General features: G+C 41.7%; 2 protein-coding genes across 5 annotated transcripts in view; one reads left to right on the top strand and one right to left on the bottom strand.

Annotated features, from left to right (window-relative positions):
• Positions 1-22196, top strand: part of PTPN23 (protein tyrosine phosphatase non-receptor type 23) — a 111791-nt gene that overhangs the window by 42952 nt on the left and 46643 nt on the right. For all 4 annotated transcript variants that reach the window (XR_015053298.1, XR_015053299.1, XM_085864130.1 and 1 more), the window contains exons 15-18: positions 7238-7383; positions 8222-8313; positions 13051-13255; positions 15695-15849. Coding sequence is in view for 2 of the 4 variants with exons in the window: in XM_085864130.1 (XP_085720256.1) it covers positions 7238-7383; positions 8222-8313; positions 13051-13255; positions 15695-15849 (598 nt within the window). In the remaining 2 variants the exon portion in view is untranslated. The remainder of the gene's footprint in view (positions 1-7237; positions 7384-8221; positions 8314-13050; positions 13256-15694; positions 15850-22196) is intronic.
• On the bottom strand, positions 1507-3841 carry LOC147031496 (uncharacterized). Its single transcript, XM_085859566.1, is given in 4 exon segments — positions 1507-1803; positions 1805-2661; positions 2769-3739; positions 3834-3841. Coding segments are annotated over 4 exon segments (2133 nt in total).

Here is a 22196-nt window from a genome sequence, read left to right as displayed (position 1 = left end):
ATTTTATGAAACATTCCGATAATGGTTACACTGTTTTCTTTTTACTTATTGTGGTTGTTTTGCATCACAATGACTGCTGTACTTGGATTTCAAACACATTTTCTTTAAGCCCTTGAATGATGACATTGTGATAAATAAAACCAAAGTAATCCTAAAATGTAAAAAAAAACATGTTGCATCGTCTAACTTTTAAAAACCATGTCTCTTGTTCACCTGTGGAACCGACTTGATTTCTGTCATCTTGTGCCCCTCGCTCTTGTCAATGATTGCGGTCCATCCTCCACTCGTACTTTATCTTCTGTTATCACTGACTGTTTATCTCCCAACCCCCTCCTCCCCGACACTTTCCTGTCTGCTGCTCATCTGCTTGTGTGGAATGTCTTCATCTCCCCGTACCCCTTTGACTCCCAGCTTGTGAACCTGCTGCCCACTGTCATGTAGCCCCTCCCATGAGCTGAGATTTCTGTATGCATGAAGATGGTTATTCTTGTGTACAAAACTAAAAACGCTACTTGTTTTGATGACTCGTAATCTCATGAGAATCTTTTGAAGGTGAACCTTTAAAAAAATTTTTTACTGAACCATTTAGGCTATGAACCAGACCCCCCCAAATTGACCGGTCGGTACCATACAGATGGAGTAAGGCTCATTGTGATTTTTAGCAAGATATATGTCCCTAGATATGAAAAAAGTGATAGTGTTTAACTCTCGGCCATCTCTGTGTTTTCACCTGAAGTATTATTATACGCCCACTTCGCTTCGCCAAAAAATGTGATATTTGCTAAAATTGGAATAAATATTTTTTTAAGGACCACAGAGTGCCAATAATTTGCATACTGGATGCCAACTAATGTAGTAATAGAAATATAGAACATTTATGGGGGTTATTTGTCAAACTTTTGATATAATGACAAAAAATATGTTAAATTTAGTGAAAAAGTGGCCGAAATCGCTTTGAGTTCAGAATTCAAATGGTACGTTTTTGTCAATATTTCAAAAATGAAAACTCCCAGAGTAACATTTGACCCCTCAAAATCTTCGCTAGGAACCACTGCATTGGAATATATCATTACTTTGTAATATGGTGGTTGTTTGGGGCACATATTTTGGCAAAGTTCAACCATACCCCCTAATTTTGATATTTTGGAACAAAACAGATTTTGAACATTTTAGGTTTATTCCTCTATTTTTGGTATCTCAGTGTAATTTTTGGTATTCGCTAGTATCCTAAAGTATGTAACATCAGGTACATTATATTTCACAATACATGCAAAATTGCTGCACACTAGGTTTATCATAATTATGTGATCATTAACTGATCTCTCAAACAAATACGCCTTGTTATTATACATTGTTATTACCAATCAATTTTTAACACAATTGACACAGATTACAGGCATTTAAATTAAACACGTACTAAATAATGCTTATAAATTGAACCTATCCTTTTATGCATCGAGCTACTTTAAATTACAATGAACGTCATACATATTATACTTAAATCACTTATAACAGAAAATAAATGTCTGAAATGACATCACGAAAGTGTCCCTCCCTTTTGGCAAGTGAGCCTTCCACTGTGAGGTTTGTTTCTATGCACAGGTCCCGGAGACCAGCATCTTGAAAACGAGCTCTTAGAATTGCGAGTATATTGCAGACTGTATGGAAAGTACCCAGACAGAGAATGATTTGTGAATATTTGTCAGTGTGTTTCCAGATGATTTCGGCTGCCTTAGCGTATAATGCCTGGTCCAACACTACGACAATCTCCTCTAATTGTAGTGCCTTCCTCACAAGTTCTGACCTGGTTTAATATTTCAGCGACTGTAGTCAATTCCATAGCTGGAGCATTGATCGTGGGCATATAACCAACAACATCCTTTGAGACTGTCGGAGAATCTCTGGTGTTGATATTGAAACCTGTCCAGCTTGGTATGCGCTGCTTCTCTGCGTCGGTCATTCGAGCAAGTATCCAGATGAGGTTTTTGTTCATAGCTGTGTACTCTGTTACTATGCTCGTGTCTGTTGTGAGGAACTGTGGTCCAATGCGCTGTCCAGCAATGTATGTTGTCAATTCGTGATCAGAGACATCCAAAGATCTTTGCTTTTTCTTGGCTATCTCAGGAAGCGCTTGTTTCGGAAGATGTGGTCCATAAACTCTGGCCTGTACCATGATACCATTCACACGATGTGACGTTCCCTTTCCACTCAATGTTTCTTCCAATCTATCAATGTTGTCCCATGCCAAGTTGGTAAATGTATATGGTTGTATACTTGTTGGTATGAGTGTCTGCTGATTTAGATTAGTTGCGAGCTTCTGTAAGCACAAGGCTGTGTCATTTTCTTCCAGCTGAGAGTAAGATATCCCATGGCCTAATCTGTTCAACGTCCGTATCAACTCCGTATTCCCAGTGAGTGTTTTCACCATGTATGGAAGCAGTATATGTTTTGGTGGCTTCTGCATACCACATGTCACTGCATATACCACATTTTGACTGAAAGATTCCGTGAGCATTGTTACTCTCCATGAAGGGTGTTTGTGTTCTGGATCACCAGTTAGTAGACCGATCAGAAACCGTCGAAGATATTCTGGTGTAGTGAATGATTCTTTCTCCACGTCGGACGGGTGATAGGGCCAGGTTGTTGGTTTTTTTTCTCGTCCTTTATTGTTGCTCTCAAAAATGTCGATGACTGATCGATGCTCTTCGAGATATTTGTTGATTTATCTTTCCAAGTTTTCAGCTCCCTTTCCATATCGCAATACTCACTGACGATATCTTGCATTGTTATGCAATCAGGTACAACAAGTTTTCCTTTTGTGTCAGCGAAAATCTGAATACAGTCTCCCAACTCCTGTTCCAATTTCTGACGGAGATGTTTCTTGCTGGATTCTGTTAGACTATGTATGCTTCTGGCAGACATCATCGTTCGCAGTTCTGTAAGCGCTGTAACTCTGACAATTTGCTTGTTGGGCACGATATCAGTTCGTATATAATGAAACAGTTCTGCATATGATTCGTCTTGCTTTTCGAGATAAATATCATTCTCCTGAGAAGGAGCAGGCTCTGTATCGAGACCAGGTGCTGATCTTGTGTAGTCCCTGTAGCAGGAAGCATGATAATGTGCTTCAGCAGCAACTATGTCCCTACTCGTTATGGCTAAAAGCTTGGTGTCACACTTGCGGACTGCACAAGCTCGAAGCTTCTGGTCCGATCTCAACTCCACGGATTGGACTAGTTTTTCCTGAGTTGACGTTCCCTTGTATCTCTTGACATTTTCGCAGAAAATGCATGTGTAGTCATAGATGCGTGATTCTGATGAGGATCGTCTTGCCGGTCGCTTAGCATTGGAACACCCAGCAACAGCTTCCTCAGTTGAGCTTGGATCTGTTTTATGTTTAAGGGCTTCCAGATCTCTCTTCATCGCAAAAATGCTCCTGCATTTCCTATGGTAGAAGATCACTGGAATCTCCTTGTCTGTCACCGATTTAGCAATGTCAAGTATAGGGGAGTGATCTCTTACTTGAGCAGCATTTATTAGGGTTTTCCATGATTCAAAAACTTGTGGACTGGTAAGTTGTTCATTTGGGTCAATACTCAGTGATTCCTTGTGAATTATACAGTGTCTTCCAGTTGGCTCTTCGGCCTCATCTCTGGTTTGTTCTTCCATTGCGATTGTACTAGCAACTACACATACTGGGCAAGCACGAACACCACCACCGCCACCATTACCACATTCCCTGGAATGACAAAAGGAAATAACAATTTAGTTGGGTAATACAGATGGAAATACAGTAATGTTTAAGGCTATCCACGACTTTTAGGCATTTTTACCTTCGCATTCTGCGAAAGGTTATGTTTTGGTCGGCGTGTATTTATTTATTTATTTATTTATTTATTTATTTGTAATCTTGTGATTCGTATAACTCAAAAAGTATTAAACCGAATTGCATGAAATTTGGTGGGATGATTGGTTATTAGCCAGGAAGCATTCGATTAGATTTTGGGATCATTCGAGTCAAAGGTCAAGGTCACAAAAAGGTCAAAATCGTCTTTTTACGATAACACGGTCAATTTTTATTCAATTTGCATGCAACTAATGCCAAAATGTTCAGAATTCAATGCCTCATCTTGTGATATGCAATATGACACAATGACGCCCATACTCTTGTTCCCGGTTAGGGGTCAAAGGTCAGGGGGGTCACGACCTTGAAAAATATGCGGTTTTTGTCATAACACTGTCAATTCTTGTCCGCTTTACATGAACCCAGCACCAAAATGTTCAGAATTTAATGCCCAATCTTGTGACACAATGATGTCATAACACATGTCACCGGTTGGGGTAAAATGTCGGGGGGGGGGGTCACGCCCTTGAAAAATATGCGGTTTTCGGCATAACTCAGTCAATTCTTATTCGATTTGCATGAAACCAGCATCAAACGAGATTACCTTCTCTTGTTGAAACGTTGTATTCACCGAGCTTGCGAGTGAAGACTCGCCAAAACGACGTGAGTTGATTGTTGTTTAGTCCGTAGCCCCGAAAGTCGGGGCGGGGGGGGGGGGGTCATGACATTATAGATATGTGGTTTGTGTCATAAGACCATTCATATGAAACCAGTTCCCCACACTAATACCAAGAACAAAAAAAGTAGTGGCGGCGAAGGTATGCGCTTGGAGTGCCCGTTCTAGTTAATATATGTGGATGTTTCAATTTGTGAAATATTGCATCTGGGATGTTACATATTTATCTAGTTTTTTGTAATATTAAACAGTTAAACCAAAAATTACACTGGTTTACCAAGAGTAGACAAATAAACCTAAAATGTTCCAAAATATCAAAATTAGGGGGTATGGTTGAACTTTGCCAAAATATGTGCCCCAAACAACCACCATAATACAAAGTAATAATATATTCCAATGCAGTGGTTCCTTGTGAAGATTTTGAGGGGTCAAATGTTAAGGCCCAGTCACACCTTGACGTTTTAGCCAGCAATGGCAACGTATCAAAATGTATGTAAAACGCTGGCTTACGCTGAACTTTTGATTTTTTTTTTTCAAGATTCGGACGTATTCATAACGTGTTGTGGTCGTATGCATAACATATTAGTAACGGACACAGAACGTTTCGTTGTCTTATAGATAACTTATACCAACGAATGCTTAGCCTGTTGTCGGCGTTCACAATCTATGCCCAATGATAGTCTAACTTATGCATAGCACGCTGCACGTATCGCCGACGATCACGTAGCGTAGCCTATTAAAAGGCTGCTGCACAACGATTCAAATCATAACCGCTGGAGAAATGGAAGTGTCAACATTGCAATCACACCTTGGCGATCTTGCCAGCGTATGCCGACCTCTGAAAAATGCGTCTAAAACGCTGGCGCACGTCGAATACGGTATGGGTAAGTTTGGTATACGTGAATAAAACGCTAAAGTACGCTATCATACGTCGTAGTAAGTGGAATACGTCTTGGAATTTTAAACGTGTTAAAAATTTTACGATGTACTTGCCGTATGCCTCACACGTTCAGCATGCGATGGGAATAAGTTGTACGCACGATATGCGATCGTTGGCACACGTCGACAAAAGTTACTTGTAAGTTACTCATAAGTCGAAACATGTCAATGTAATGGTTAGCGTCAGTGTTCCAGACTCCCTGTTTTTTTTTTTTTCTTCGGTATGACTGTGATGTTGACACTTCGATTTCTAGTGCGGTTATAATATAATTAATAGGCTCCCGCTCAACGATTTAAATCATAACCGCACTAGAAATCGAAGTGTCAACATCACCGTCATACCAAAAAAAAAACGGAGTCTGGAACACTGACGCTAACCATTACATTGACGTGTTTCGACTTATGAGTAACTTACAAGTAACGTGTGTGGACGTGTGTCAATGATCGCGTAACGTGCCTACAACACGTTACTCATAGGTTAGAAATAAGTTTCGGGTACGCTAAACATTACCTCGACATGTTTCGACTTATGATTAACTTACAAGTAACGTGTGTCAACGATCGCATAACGTGCCTACAACATATGGCCAGCGTAGTGGAACTTGAGTCAAACGCTGGCATAAGTCATAAAATTTCAAGCATGCTAAAATTTGAGGACAACGATGAAAGCCAGCGTACTAACGACGTATGGCAGTATTTTTCAGCGTGCTCTCAATGTTTCCAAAACTTACCCATTCGACGTGTGCCAGCGTTTTAGACAAATTTTTCAAAAATCGGCATAAGCTGGCTAAAACGTCAAGGTGTGACTGAGCCTTTACTCTGGGAGTTTTCATTTTTGAAATATTGACAAAAACGTACAATGTGAATTCTGAACTCGAAGCGATTTCGGCCACTTTTTCACTAAATTTAACATATTTTTTGTCATTTTATCAAAAGTTTGACAAATAACCCCCATAAATGTTCTATATTTCTATTACTATATTAGTTGGCATCCAATATGCAAATTATTGGCACTCTGTGGTCCTTAAAAAAATTTATTCCAATTTTAGCAAATATCACATTTTTTTGGTGAAGCGGGCGTATAATAATATTTCGGGTGATAACACAGAGATGGCCGAGAGTTATACACTGCTATCACTTTTTTTCATATCTATGGACATATATCTCGCTAAAAATCACAATGAGCCTTACTCCATCTGTATGGTCCCGACCAACCCCCTTGGCTCATAGCCTAATTAAGGTGCATGAAAGTTTACGGTTGTTTGGAGCAAATTCAATGGAGAGTTTGGGGGTTAGTCATGTTATTGCTTTGTTTTTATCCCCTGCCGCGTGGCGGAAGGGGGATATTGTTATCACCCGGGTCGTCCGTCCGGCTGGCTGGCTGGGCGTCAACATTTATAGCTGTGAGTGTGATAACTCATGAACTGTTTGCCATATCGATTTGAAATTTGGGTCACACATGTACCACCTGAAAAGGAAGAACCCTATTGATTTTGGGCGTGGCCAGATCCAAGATGGCCGACTGGGGCGGCCATCTTGAAAAAAAATTTCCGCCATATCGATTTGAAATTTGAGTCACACATGTACCACCTGAAAAGGAAGAACCCTATTGAATTTGGGTGTGGCCGGATCCAAGATGGCCGACTGGGGTGGCCATCTTGAAAAAAATGTTTTTTGTAATAAATGGAAAAACGCTTATCTGATTTCAATTATTTTTCAATGGCGGGGGATTCCTCATCTCTGATGGTATATTTTATCTTTATTTCCATTTTATGCAGGCAGTACTTGGATTCCCTGGACTTGGACCTTGGCAAGCTAAGCAATCCTCCGAGTTATGATCGTATCCCTCAGACACTAATGGAAAGATGTGCAGCTCTAAGTGCCCTTCCAGATGCCACTAAGAGCATTGTTCAGGCCATGACAGGTGAATATAACACCTTCATTGTGTGTGTATTTGATTGTCAGGCACCTGTAACATTTGTGAAAATGTCTCACAGATTTTTCTCATTAAGAACCAAGGATATGTTCCATCGATAATTTGTCTTTATGAACATTCCTCTTAAGTTACACACACACACACACACACACACTCACACACACACACACACACACACACACACACACACACACACACACACACACACACACACACACACACACACACACACACACACACACACACACACACACACACACACACACACACACACATACACACACCAGCAAGCTTCTCATTTGACTAAGCCTTAAAGGTTACACCTCTTATCTTTCAAACTCATTTTGAGACTGAAAGTGGCACAAAACAGAAGATCGCCGATTCCAACAAGTGTAGCTCATTTGGAACGAAGGTGAATTGCAGTGCATGATCTGGTACTATGTGTCATCGTCATGCATTTACTATTTGCACAAGTTCCCTTTTCGAGCTTGTTTAAATTTGTCTTGATATGATATGTAAAAGTGTCATTCATCTTCTTCAGTTTGCATCCTCTCGAGATTCTGGTGTAGCAACACAAATTTTGAGCGAAAAAAAAGTGCGATGAAGGTTTTGTAGCTTTACTTGCAAATTGCAATGTTTCTGTTCTCTGCTATACCATGCATACTTGAAGGTTTTTGCATGGTTTTGTTTCCTGTCTTCTGATTCCACGATTCAAACTATCTGATAAGATTCTTCATTGGATACATTATTGAAGCCATTGTGGCTGAATCTGTTCGGATTTTTGGATTTCTTTGTGAAGACGTACAATATTTGGGTGTTGTTGCAGATCTCTCTGGCTTGGTGACTGATGTTGAAGCCTCAATGCAAGAGATTGAAAATCTTCTTGAAGAAGATGAGAACAGTGAGAGGTCATATCAGGTGTGTAATTGGGTGTGTGTAAAACAAACAAAAAAATTCTCACATTTTGAAGTTTGGAATGCAAATCCTGAATACTGTTGTGGATTTGAACCCACAACATCTGGGCTTGCTGTCTGCTCTCCCTACAACTGCTGCAATGTACTCCTATGTTTACTTGTCTTCAGTGCCTTCAAAAAGAATTCACATCCCTCGACTTTGTCACATTTTGTTGTTCCAGCCTGAATTAAAAATGGATGAAATTTTTTTTTTTTGTTGTGGATCCACACATCATACCCCATAATGTCAATGAGTGATATATTTTTTTTTGAATATAAATTTTTACAAATTAATTTAAAATGCAAAGCTGAAATGTTTTGAGTCTAAGTGTTCAACCTCTTTGCTATGACACTCCAAATTGTGCTCAGGTGCATCCAGTTTCATATGATCATCCTTGAGATGTCTCTTCAACTTGTTTGGAGTCCACCTGTGGCCAATTCAATTGATTAGACATGATTGAGAAAGAAACACACCTTTGTATTTAAGGACCCACAGTTGACGGTGTGTGTCAGAGCAGAAACTACTGTACCATGAAGTCCAAGGAACTGTCAGTAGAACTCCGAGATAGAACTGTGAGGAGGCATAGATATGGGGAAGGGTCTAATACAATTATTAGAGCGTTGAAAGTTCCCAAGAGCACAGTGAGCTCCATCATTAGGGAAGGTAACTACCCAGAATCTTCGTACAGCTGGCCGTCCGACCAAACTGATCAACCGAGCAAAAAGAACCCAATGACCACACTGATGGAACTACAGACTTCCTTGGCTGAGATGGGAGAACCTGTCGGAATGACACCAATCTCTGCAGCATTTCACAAATCTAGGCTTTCTGGGAGATTGACCAGACAGAAGGCACTCCTGAGAAAAAGGTGCATGACAACACGCCTGGAATTTGCAAAAAGGCACGTGAAAGACTGAGAGCAGGAGGCAAAAGATTCTGTGTTCTGATGAGATGAAAATTTAACTCTTTGGCCTGAAGGCAAAGCGCTACGTCTGGTGGAAACCATGCACAGCTCATCACCCATCCAACACCAACCCTACCATGAAGCATGGTGGTGGCAGCGTCATGTTCTGGGGATGTTTTTCAGTGGCAGGGAAAGGGAGACTTGTAAGGATAGAGTGAACAATGAATGGTGCCAAATACAGGGAAATCCTTGAGGAGAACCTACTTCAGAGTGCAAAGGACCTTAAACTGCAGCAAAGATTTATGTTCCAACAGAACAATGACTCCAAGCATACGGCCAAAGCAACATGGCTTCAGAACATGAAGGTGAAAGCCCTTGAGTGGCCCAGCCAAAGCCCAGACTTGAATTCCATTGAGAATCTGTGGAAAGACTTGAAGATTGCTGTTCACCGACACTCCCCATTCAACTTGACAGAGCTTGAGCAAATCTGCAAGAAAGAATGGCAGAAAAATCCCCAAATCCAGATGTGAAAAGCTGATACAGACATACCCAGAAGACTCGAAACTGTAATCACTGCCAAAGGCGCTTCTATAAAGTATTGACTCGGGGGTTGAATACTCGTGTAAATTAGATATTTCTGTGCGTCATATTTCATTGATTTGTAAAATATTCTAAAAACATGTTTTCACTTTGTCATGATGGGGCATTTTGTATAGATCAGTGACAACATTTTACATTTAATCCATTTTAAATTCAGGCTGTAACACAACAAAATGTGAAGAAGTCATGGGGTGTGAATACTTCTCTGAAGGCACTGTCTGTGCTCAGAGATTAGGAAGTGCTGATTGACACATTACAGAAGGTCTTGCTGAGATGTGATTGTAGTGTGCATTTATTTGCCTTTTTCCTTTGTGCCACCTATTTCTCTCATGCCTTGCAGACATAACTAGCCCCACACTGACTTCATTATTTGTGCTCCACTGTATTGTGTTTCGTAATTACGAGGATCGTTTTAGGTTGAAGTGGACTTTTTTCATTGTCAAACTTGCAAAATGCTGTTCTGCTCTGAGGAAGTTGTACATGAAGTGACGTCGATGCTGGTTAAAGCATTGTGGATGGAATCAAAACGGCAAACAACATCGTCACTTATGCTGTCATTGGACTGTGGTGTCTCTCCAAGTTCTTTGTGAAATAGATGAGAAAATTGGCTGAAATTCACGGGAGAGACAACACAATATTCTGTCTTTCATGTCGTCATCTTTTCAAACGGTGCAGCAAGTTGAAGAAAATGGTCAGGAGTTGATTATCGATCTTGAGCGTCGTCCTTTGTAATCAAATTGTATCAATCAAATATTCAATGTGTTGAACAGTTAAAAAAATTAGAATTGCCAGATAACTGCTTCTGCGATTGCCGATAAGCTGAATGTAATTTTTGAAAGTCTGAAAGCATCGATTAATTATTATTTACAATTTTTTTAAAAGTCCGTGTAAGGTACAGTATGTACTAAAGAGCCTTGTATTTGATTTAAGAAAATCAAGAAAAACTTCTGTAACTAGAGCTCCTGTGAGGAACATGATTTATTGAAGGTTGTGACATGGGATGAGACCTCGGTCCATCAGTTCACACCAGTCAAAACAGGGAGGAGAGGAGGAGATTAGGACCATACTCTGTGCAGAGCGTTGGTGCTTCTTAAGCAGTCTCCTTGGCTATTGCGCACAATCCTGGACGGGTCGTCACTCCGACACAGTATACTAGCAAGCTGGCACTCGTTTTGCCGACCTCAGAAGGATGACAGGTTGAGTTAACCCCACCTGGTATTAATTCAACAGCTGAGTGCGATTTGAACTCAGGACCCTGGGATCCAAAGCCCACCACCATAACCATTAAACCAACACCAGGCATAGTCGAAACGCCCCCCCACCCTCCCCCCCCCCAAAAAATTGGGTTTCCGGTAACATGGCTCGACAGAAGGAATTGAAGAATACTAATCTCCAGTTCATCATCCCTGAACAACTTGTATATTCAGACATTAGACTCTTTCCAGTTGACAAAAATCCAAGATTACGCCATTTCGGGGCATCCATACTCCTCAAAATAAGAAACTTTAACCTGCCCCCCACCCCCAACTAATGCACTTTTGAAATTAATCTGCATCACATGGCAACATTGCAATTGTTATACACCCCCAGGTACCCCCCCCCACCCTCCATATACTCCCCCACTTCCTCTCTCCCCTCCCTCCTCCCTTCCCCTCACCTCTCCGCTTCTCCCGCTCCCCCTCCTCTCCTCCCATGCCCCTCGTTCCTTGTACTCCTGTCAGCGAAGCGACAGGTGGTATTTGCTGGTATAAAATAAAATGTGTACAGTTTGCAGGGTATAAACAGCCCCCCCCCCAATAAAGTACAGTACCGTCGAATAAAGACACACAAAACTAAGATAATGATGAGATCTTGCAATTTTTCATACTTTGTAACGAAACTGGCTTAAAATAATTTTCAAGAAAATCAGTTCTGTATTTTAAAATATTCATTTGCGCTTTGTTTTCGATTTTAGTCCGATATTCACAATACGATTATTTTTCTGTTGCTGCTTCTTCTTGTTAACAACATACCGATTTGGCTGTTTTTTTAAAATTTTAATTGGTAGCCATTTTTCACCAGACGTATGTCAAATGCCATGCACAGCGGACAGTGGACATAAAATGGCTGCCTGGAAGTCAGCTCTCACAAAAAAACCCAAAACATTAGGCTTGGCAGGGATTATTGGGGTAGGTCTGGTTACCATAAACTTAACATTTAAAAAAAAAATTTTTGTTAAGGCCCCAAACAAGTACCACAAGCATGGCGTGGAGACTTTCTTAATCTCTACTACCAATGATATTCATGATTCAGTCATCAGCTGGAAAGATTGTGGCAATCGCATTTTGGAACCTGAATGGTTTATTTGGTGTGCAATTTCTTGAACGTACGAAACAAATGCATAGTGATGTGTATACATTTAGACGAGAAATATGTGGACACCGGCCATTTATGCTGCTTCATGGCATGGCTTTTAATGTATGGATATCCTCCATGTATACACCTGCACTGTCTAACCTGGGTTCAAATCCCGACCCAATTATAAACTGTCATCCTGGTGTTTCGCATTCAGAGCGATGCACCGATGTGTGTGCCGTCCCTCGGATGGATGTTAAACCGGGCGTCCCATCCGCCAGCATTAGTTGGTGGACGTAAAAAAATTCACGGTGCCCTTCGCGAAGAGTAAGGTGCGTTGTTGCCGGCACCCTGGCCAAATTTCAAATTCCTGTTCAGCTGCAGTGGCCACTGCATCAACAGCACAGTCTAGCTAACGGCAGTGATGGCACCAGCATACACAGGTAGCATACAAAATTGAATGACTCGTCCATACTTGTCACGTGGTTTTTCCATCCCTTTTGGATCACTAAAAGAACATTTGATTGACATAAAGTTTGAAAATGAGGGATGTCAAAGCCTGCGTTTTGAAATGGCTGTGTACCCATCCCAAAGATTTCTATGCAGAAGGCATCATGGTGCTACCACATCGATGGGACGATGGATTTGAGAAATAGCTGAAGTTAAATCAAACCCTGTATACTTTTTTCATTCTCCACAATAAAATGTCCACTTCACGATAAGCCACCCTTGTTTAACATAGTGGTGTTACATCGTGAGAGGTGATTTGTCCATGGATAGCGACGTGCTCTCCTGGACTTGAGAGTTGTCCATCGATGCAACACCTCTACCTTGCTTGATATTTGCTGCACTTGGCTCCACAGGAGGTGATGGGCCCTCGGCCTGAGTCTGGTGCAATCAAGGAGCTGAGTCAGGAATGGGGACGTTATGTGGAGGCTCTCCAAAAAGCTAATGTTACGAACCTTGAACTGAGGAAAGCAATGGAGAGTCACTTGGTAACATTGCGCCTCCTAGCAGGTCCACAAGAGGAGCTGAAAGCCTCTCTGCCAACGATGACCTTCACTGCCGGTGAGCTTGATTCTCATACTTTTGCTATATTTCTGCCCAATTAAGATAGATTTTCAAGTGTTTGCCTCAACAGATCTATCAATATTGATGTAAATCTCAAGGAATTTTTTTTTAAAGTTCGCATCGGTGACGAAGGGTGACATCACTTTGTCTCGAGTGATATCATTTGATACTTGTCTGGTTGCATGGTGGTTTATCAAACTTGGGTAAAATTTTACCTTTTTAAAAATGGATGTAAAATATGAATGCATTTAGTTTTGCTTGTCAGCCATTACATGGACCTCGAACCAAGACTTCAATAATTTGACCTCTCTTGCACCAAATCTTTAATAACCCGACCTTTCAAGATCATTGGAATCTCCCACGATGAAGCTGAGTCTATATTGGCCTATTGCTTTCCCCTTGCAGACAGGTCGGTGGTCTCTGGCTTCTACCGCCTCCTTTCTGGTCTTGCACCCTCTGCTCTTTCTGTGCTCTTCCTCCCCAACCCCCACCCTCCCTCAGGATTCTGCAGGGCGCACTTGGTGTTCCAATTGCAAAATGGAGCTCGAACAAAGTCGATGACACGTCTTCACAAATCCCCACACTTTCCACCTAAAGCAAAGTTGAAAGATTGCAAAAAGTTCCACCAGGAATGACCCAATATTAAATTTTGAGTTAATTTTTTTTTGTCTTCCTGTTTTGACCCTTGTGACCATAAGTCCCCACCCCGTGAGGAATAAACAAGGGTAGAAATCCAAAAGCTCATTACATATTTTATGTGCCCCCCCCTCCCCCACAATTTTGATTGCATCCACAAAGTTTCATTTTTTTTTTTTTTAAATGTTAAAACGTGCCCCTAATTGTACTTCTTGGTATTTGAATTTTTGACAGCCTAGGGACCCGGGGGGGGGGGGGTGGAGGGTCAGGCTAAACGTGATACTGCTCTCGCACAGTCTTTCCATGTGGTGATCACAACTACCAATTTGGTGAATTTCTGCACAACCATTTCGGTAGGAGGAGATAGTGTGACGGACAGATAAATCCGATTGCTATATCGCCACCCCCCCCCCACCCCCTGTGGTTGTTAAAAAAAAAAAAAATTTTTAAAGCATTGGGATAATGAATGTCAAAGAAACTTAGCTTTTTGAATGTGGAAATGCGCTCTGCTGTTTATGTACATATTCACAAAGTACACGAATATTTTGCAGGGCGTGAGGTGATATTTTGTGCAGATTGGTGGGGATTGGGTGGGAGGGGCGGTGGTGTCGGGGTTAACGAAAGTTGTTCTTGATACACTAACTGACATGGTGTTAAATTGTGGCCCCAAGGCATGATTTTGTTTGTGTGCAGTGGTACGTGATTACATGCATGAACCGTGTGCACTTCGTAACGACAGATGTGCTGCAAAAGCCCTGCCTTGCTCGAGCACCGTAACTCAGCATGACAGAGGCACATCCCATTGCTTCTTCAGCATAATTTTATAGTGTCCAGCTAAACATTGTCTGACTTCATTGTTTTGTGTGATATTTTAAATTCCACACATTGCTTGCAAAAACTTTTATATGGTATAATTTTGCAACATCCATGATAAAATTATCCCTCCATAATAATAATTGTGCTTCAGCTGTGCATACATTTTCATAAAGATTCTGCCCTGATCCCACGATCCGCATGCCTGTGAAGGATTATATGATATCCTAATGACCCTGCGCATGATTTGTGGAAATGGTTGCAGTTGGATAGAGCCATATGAAGTAGATCGAGAACAGCACTCACTATTGCGCATACCTCCGCCAGGCTGATCAGTTTACATTTTGTGTCCCACTGATGGGCCAGATTTGGATCCAGACCGAAACCAAAATCGACTCAATTCGTCCTTATCACACACCCAACATGTCCAAATTTCGTCCCAATCTGTCCATAACTTTTAAGGATATTCTGCTTACATTGAGACATACAGTAACCTGGTGTTTTGGTTGGTTTGGTGGGTAAAAATGAAATTGCTACCAACTGGTCCAGCTGCAGAGAGAGAGGCATGGATCGTGCCCAACGTTTCGACCACCAAGTCTTCTTCATCCGAGACGGCACAGGAATCGTACATCAGGTGTTCGGTACACAGAGTGGGAGGTGGGGAAGGCATCATGTGACTGAAATATGCAGGTATTGAGACAACAATGTTGTTTCAATCCCAACCTGTGATCCCGGATGAAGATAACTTGGTCAAAACATCGAACCTGAGCCTTGCCGAGCCAGCTATACTTTGTGGTCGTGACTTCTTTTTGAACAGGAATCTTCCCAACTACAACCTTCATATTTTCATTTTTCTGTTCATGGTACTTTCAGTTTGAAGTTGATTATTTTCTCTGAATATGCAAATAATTTTTCTGCTCAAAATGAAAGCTTGTTGTACTTTTTAAGATTATTTATTTTGCCCTATTTTTTCTTTTTGTGGTGCAGAGGACGAGGCAGCAAGGCGTGCTGTGCAGCGAATGCTCGGGAAAGTACAGGAGATGCGTGATCAGCGATCGAAACTCGAAAAGCAGCTGCGTGACATGATCCAACATGATGATATCACCGAAACGCTGGTCACGGAATCGCGGAGCAACCACCGGGTAGGCACTATCGGTTTGAAAGTTTGTGCAAAAGTATATCTGGTGACCATTTGCGAATGAGTTACTGGGCCTTGAGATGTTTGTCAATAACCTTGGCTAGCAAGTTAATTGTGACTTTTTTTGTGACCTCCACAGCTGAAGGTTTGAGGTATTGTGTTTTCAGGTTGTCTGGCCATCTCTTGTTATTGTTTATGTTTGTTGCCATGATAACTTGTGACCCAATTAAGGGATGTAAACCGACCCGGATGCAAATATGGAATGTGATGCAGAGAAACCAATTGGATGTTTGGGTCCAAATGTTAAAGGCTGTAGGTCATTTGACCTTTAATTTAAATTTTGTCACCACAATAACTTGTGAATCACTCAGGAGATTTCAACCAAACTTGGCACACGCGTGGACTGTAATATAAAGATGAACCGATGAAATTTTAGGTTTAAGCTACACCAGGCTTATTTTATCCTTAAATGTTCAAAAAAATTTCCTCTTTTTGTTTTTTTTTGTTTTTATCTTGCCAAAACGAAGTTTTTGCAAGATATGTTAGCTTGTATGTTTTTTTTTTTTTGTTGTTTTTTTTTGTTTTTTTGTTTGTTTGTTTGTTTGTCTGTAATCACGTATAAAAAATTCTGCAGAGCACAGTTATCATTGGAAATTTTTGTAACTTCGCATATCAGAGGCCTATAGAGGTCCCTTTCAGCGCACAACATTTTGAAGGTCGAGGTCAAAGGTCAAGGTCACTATGTCGCAAATCAGGGGAGTCGACGAAACCCTTATTTTTTGAGTAATTTTGATCGGATCGTCTTCAAACTTCATGGGAATATAGTTCATGGTCTGGCGCTCAGCTGATTAATTTTTGGTGGCGATTGGCCTTGACCTTCATGGTTAGCGCCTTAGGTCAAACATATTTGACCCCAAGGTCAAATTTTGAAATCTTAGATACCATATCGAGTAATACCTCATATGAAAGCGCTTGATAAGTGCTTTCCAGATCTGTCAAAAGTTTGATGCTATGACGTCATTTGATGACGTCATGACGAAAAAACGGATTTTTCATGAAAATTTTATTTTTTTGTTTGTCTGTAATCACGTTTAAAAAATTCTGCAGAGCACAGTTATCATTGGAAATTTTTGTAACTTTGCATATCAGAGGCCTATAGAGGTCCCTTTCAGCGCATACAATTTTGAAGGTCAAGGTCAAAGGTCAAGGTCACTTTGTCGCAAATCAGGGGAGTCGATGAAACCCTTATTTTTTGAGTAATTTTGATCGGATCGTCTTCAAACTTCATGGGAATATAGTTCATGGTCTGGCGCTCAGCTGATTAATTTTTGGTGGCGATTGGCCTTGACCTTCATGGTTAGCGCCTAAGGTCAAACATATTTGACCCCAAGGTCAAATTTTCAAGTTTTAGGAACCATATCGTGTAGTACCTCAAATTGAACACCTCGATGAGTGCTTTCTAAATATGTCAAGCTTGAGACATTATGATGTCATTTGGTGACGTTATGAGGCAAATGCATATTTTTCATGGTTACTCTGTAGAACGATTCTCATCGGAATCTCTCGTAGGCAGATATTCCTCAAGGAGTCGCTCCTGGTGAATAGCAGCTCTGTTCACCTCAGTGTGACCTTAAAGAAGTCACACGTGGTCACCTTTTGGCAAGATACTGGTCACCCTGAGGGTGACATTGGTTTATTTTTTATATTTTTATTGTTTTTTTTTCTTCAATGCTCCTTCATGTAATACCTTTCATCGGAATGTAAAATGTTTCCTTATTTCTGGCTGATTTGCATTTTTATTCCATGTATTTATTTTCATACCAAGCCTGGTGTTGGCGTAGTGGTTAGGGTAGCGGCTTGGGATCCAAAAGGTCCTGAGTTCAAGCCCCGTTGGCCGCTTGAATTAATACACACCAGGAGGTTGACTCTGCCTGTCATCCTTCTGAGGTCGGCGAAGTGAGTACCAGTGTACTGGGACCAGTGTATGCCCGGTTAAAATAGGTGTACCATATCCCTGTGTCGTAACAGGTGAACAGGGTTGCGTCAGGAAGAGCATCCGGCGTAAAACCGGTGCCAAATCATTATGCGGATCATAACGGATGATCTGCTGTGGCACCCCTAACGGGAGCAGCCGAAAGAAGAAGAAGAGTATTTATTTTCATACCTAATTATATATGTATTAATTGGTTCACGAAAAAATATTTTAACGAAAAAATAAGTGACCACTATATTCGTTATTGGTGTGTGTCTGTTGGGTAGTCGATCGAGTCGAAAAAAAAAATTCGATTAAAAATGTTTTTTTTGATCTACCCTTATTTGTTGGTCGTGGTGTCGGTCTGTCCGTGTGTGTGTTTGTCGGGGGTTTTGACCCCCTTGCAATTGTTCGAATTTAATGAAATTTGGGTGGTAGGACCAGTTTATGACCTCGTTGTGCCGCGTAGGTACTGGTTGCTAACGCCCTTTTGGTTGCTTAGCAACGGGACTTTGAAATGTTTTAAAAATAATAAAAAATTAATTTTTTCGAAAATCAAAAATCGGGCCACGACCGACTGTGGGCAGTACATTCAGCCATATTGTCAAAAATTTCCAGCCGGAACCGATGAAAACTGTCGGAGAAGATGGACTGAATGAACCCTGGTCGAAAACAATAAAAAAAGAAAACGAAGTTTGTTATATCTCAGAGAATGAGTCAGATATACATGAAACTGGTATGGTAGGTTCATGGTATGTCCTCGTTATGTGTGAGAAAGAACCATTGCTATGGACCCATCCGTTGCCGAGCAACGGCTGAAAAACCTCTAAATGTGGGGGTATTTTAACGAAAAAACAATCTGCAGCATTAACCCTTGAAGCTAGAATCATGAATTTTCTTGTGCTTAATCCTCAGGTCATTCCCCATCGAACGGTCCCATCGCGTCAGGTTCTATTGGGTAGTCGACTACCCATGTCTGCCTACCGGCTTGTCTGTCTGTTTGTCCCGAGCATAGCTCTGTGGGTTTTGATCTGATCCTGATAAAATTTTGGTGGGAGGTTTATATCATGATCTAGTTGTGTTTTCCTGAGAATGGGCATGGTGCGCCCATTATGGGTGGAGCCACGCCCAAAAAACGTGTTTTTAGGGGGTAGCCGATTTCAATTTGCATCTTCTCCTCTGGGGTTTGTCGAATCTGACAGGGGTTTCAGTATTTGGTTAGCCCAATGGCACCTGCATAGCCCCACGGATTTCGATTTTTCATTTTCGTCCCAAGGTCAAGGTTACAAGGTCACGAACTTAGAAAATTGCGAATTTTGACATAAAAATCCATCTTCTCCGAGGGGTTTGTCGAATCTGGCAGGGGTTTCGGTATTTGGTTCGCCCAATGGCACCTGCATAGCCCCACGGAGCTCGATTTTTCATTTTTGTCCCAAGGTCAAGGTCACAAGGTCACAAACTTAGAAAATTGCGAATGTTGACATAAAAATCATACGACCGCCCAAACTTTGAGAGCTAGGATGACAACATTTTAAATGCATAATCTTGAGGTCATTCCCCACCTGAAGTCTTGAAACCATTTTTCTCAATCTCGAACACCTTGCCCATGGCGCTCCCTTCAAGTTTGTTTTTACGCTGATTTCATCAAAGTCTGGATAATCCGAGGAGTACGAAATACCATATAGCCTAAATGACGTTATATTGTTCCTGGAATGTTCCAGAGGAAGTTTTGCACCAAAAGTCAAAATCCTTGACCTTTAAAGGTCACAAAGGTCAAATTTTCAAAGTTGTGGGAATCGAACCGGGTTTTCGACCTTCTTCAACGAACTAACTCCAATAAGCTATAGCACGTATCCTGTTTCCTTATTTCAATGTCCACAACATTGTTTTGTGACCTTTAAAGGTTATGCAAAGGTCAAATTTTGAAAGTTGTTGAACGAAACCGGGTTTTCGACGTTTGCAGCTAATAACCTATCACTCGTACCGCATCATGTTGATCATTTTTATAACTTGGTCAAACATTATCACATTGTCTCATCCTTGACTTCTGAAACAATCTACAATCTACATCGTCAAATACCGCTCATCAACCATCGTCGTCTTCAAACTGGTGTAGTTTTATGATTATTATTTCTGTATATATTTGTAAGTTTTATGAAACCCTGTTTTAGTATTGTAAACTTGACAAATATCAGCCTTCGACTTGCCTTGTCCGGTGTTCGACGTTCCCAATAAACCAAAATGATTGATTGATTCGGGGATTTGCTTGAGACAATTTTATTAGACCAAATCGGGACGTTCAGATTTAAATAAATGGTATGAATGAACGAAGAAATGCATGACACTTTCGATGAAACGCTGAGAGTGAAAACCGTGATTTCCAAACCAACATTGTCATGAGTAGTGCACGTTTGCAAGGCATCGTAGATGGGATGAACGGCGTCACGTGATGATGACCGGTCACATACATGCAGCTAATTATGCTGTGGATATCTAATACAGTATTTGAGTGCTGACAATGGTAATAGGATGGTGGTCTGCAATCCTAACGATCGACATGAGCACAGTCGGTCAGCAGTAGAAACATCATTTGAGAGAATTTTCACAACACATGGCCGCACTCTTACTGCTGAGTACACCTCCAGATTTTGAGTCATGTATTCTCCGCTTTTCGAATGTCTAGTTACTTCCATGCAAAGATGTGTAGTCTCACAGTATAGAACCTTAGGAGCAGTTTATCTTTCATCTCATGGCAGCATGGAAAAGGAACATTGGAGTGAGGTTATCAGCTTGCTCTACTAGTTTCACTTATAAGTTATTCCCTTTCAGAATGGTGTTCAATGTCTCTAAAGTAGCGCTCTCCAGCGATGAGTTTCATTCCTATGTCTGAGCATTCCTTGTATTCCCTCAGCACAGTCAGAGCTGTTCAAATGGTGGGGGTGGGGGGGGCATGGTGCCATGAAACCACGTGACCTGCGATCTGCAAATCACGGTGCTCAATGGAGAGAACAATAGATGGCCAGACTCTCTTTATTTGAGGCACTGCTCCACCCTTCCCCTCCCTCCTCCCACAAGGGTACCCGGTGTAGCCGCGCAACGCCGGATCCCTCCTCCTACCCCTTCTCCCACCTCTTTCCCTGCCTCCTCCCACCCACCCCCTCTCTCTGGACTCCCACCATCACTCTTCCCCTCTTTCCTCCCACCTCACCCTTTCTCTTGCTCCTCCCACGAAGGTACCCAGCATTTCCCGGGATATAACGTGCATCTTGGACGGGATATTGGACCACCATAATTAAGCACTTATTTAGAGAAACATTTTATTTATCAAGCTGAAAAATATTGAACAGAAATAATCAACAAAATTTAACATCTGATTGTAATGCGTATGAGGACAATATTGAATGTTTTCCCCTCAAGGACCAGAGCATGTACGGTATATTGCTTGGTGTTCCAACTCGCGAGCAGCCCGCATATCGTTGACCATGTGAAAAAGATATCCGAGATCCGTTTTGTTGTCAGACTGTCACAACACACTCTCGAAACAGCTATCGAGGTATATGAATCAAAATTACTTGTATTTAAATTTTTGCAATTGAGGGAAATTTTTCAGAGTAAATGAATTAAAATATTATAATACAATACTGTTGCGGTCTTCGCGCCCGCCGGCGTGCGAACGGCCACGTAACTCGAATCGCGGCACGTCGCCCACCGGACGGACAATCCAGTCGTGACCCTCTCGGACTAACGCCGGGAACCAGTCACGGGTGGACCTTTCGGTCTCACCGCGATTGAGCCAATCAGCCCCCGCGTGGGATAGGGTTGCTCGCCAAATTCGACCTACCTAAGTACCCACGCGGAGGGTAGACCGGGCGATCGCACCTCGCCGCAGGTCGACTTCGGACACGGGCCACTTAAGCGACCCGTTCCGTACTATCAGAATAACCGAGCGGTGTTATCGTCGACCTCGACGGTTCGATTAATTATCGGGCGTATTCAGCCCACTACCAACCCTTTACGTGAAGCAAGATGAGGATTCAATGGAGGAAAAGACGAAGCGAAGCGGGAGAACAGTTCAACAATAAAGCACATTTATTCGCGGCACACGGGAAGCACACAAATACAATTCCACCAAATGCACACAAAAAAAGAAAACACAATTCCATTTACACAAAAAGCAAATATAAAAGTGAAAACAATGCAGAGCTAATACCGACTACCGAGCACACGGCAACACTTATACAATTCTACTTCACAGACGGCGCCGACAACACATACCCAAAACCAAGGAAAAGAAACACCCTCAAGGATGAGGCAGGCCTGAGGCCGAGACCGGGTCGGGCCTACCCGTCTGGTGATGAGACGCGGAGCGGCGATGGCCC

The sequence above is a fragment of the Eptatretus burgeri genome, chromosome 2 (assembly GCF_056783735.1).
Source record: "Eptatretus burgeri isolate ZD-2024b chromosome 2, Ebu_testis_v1, whole genome shotgun sequence".
In the NCBI taxonomy this organism is placed as follows: Eukaryota; Metazoa; Chordata; class Myxini; order Myxiniformes; family Myxinidae; genus Eptatretus; species Eptatretus burgeri.
The sequence above is the reverse complement of the archived record's forward strand: the minus strand, read 5'-3'. Positions and strand labels throughout refer to the sequence as shown.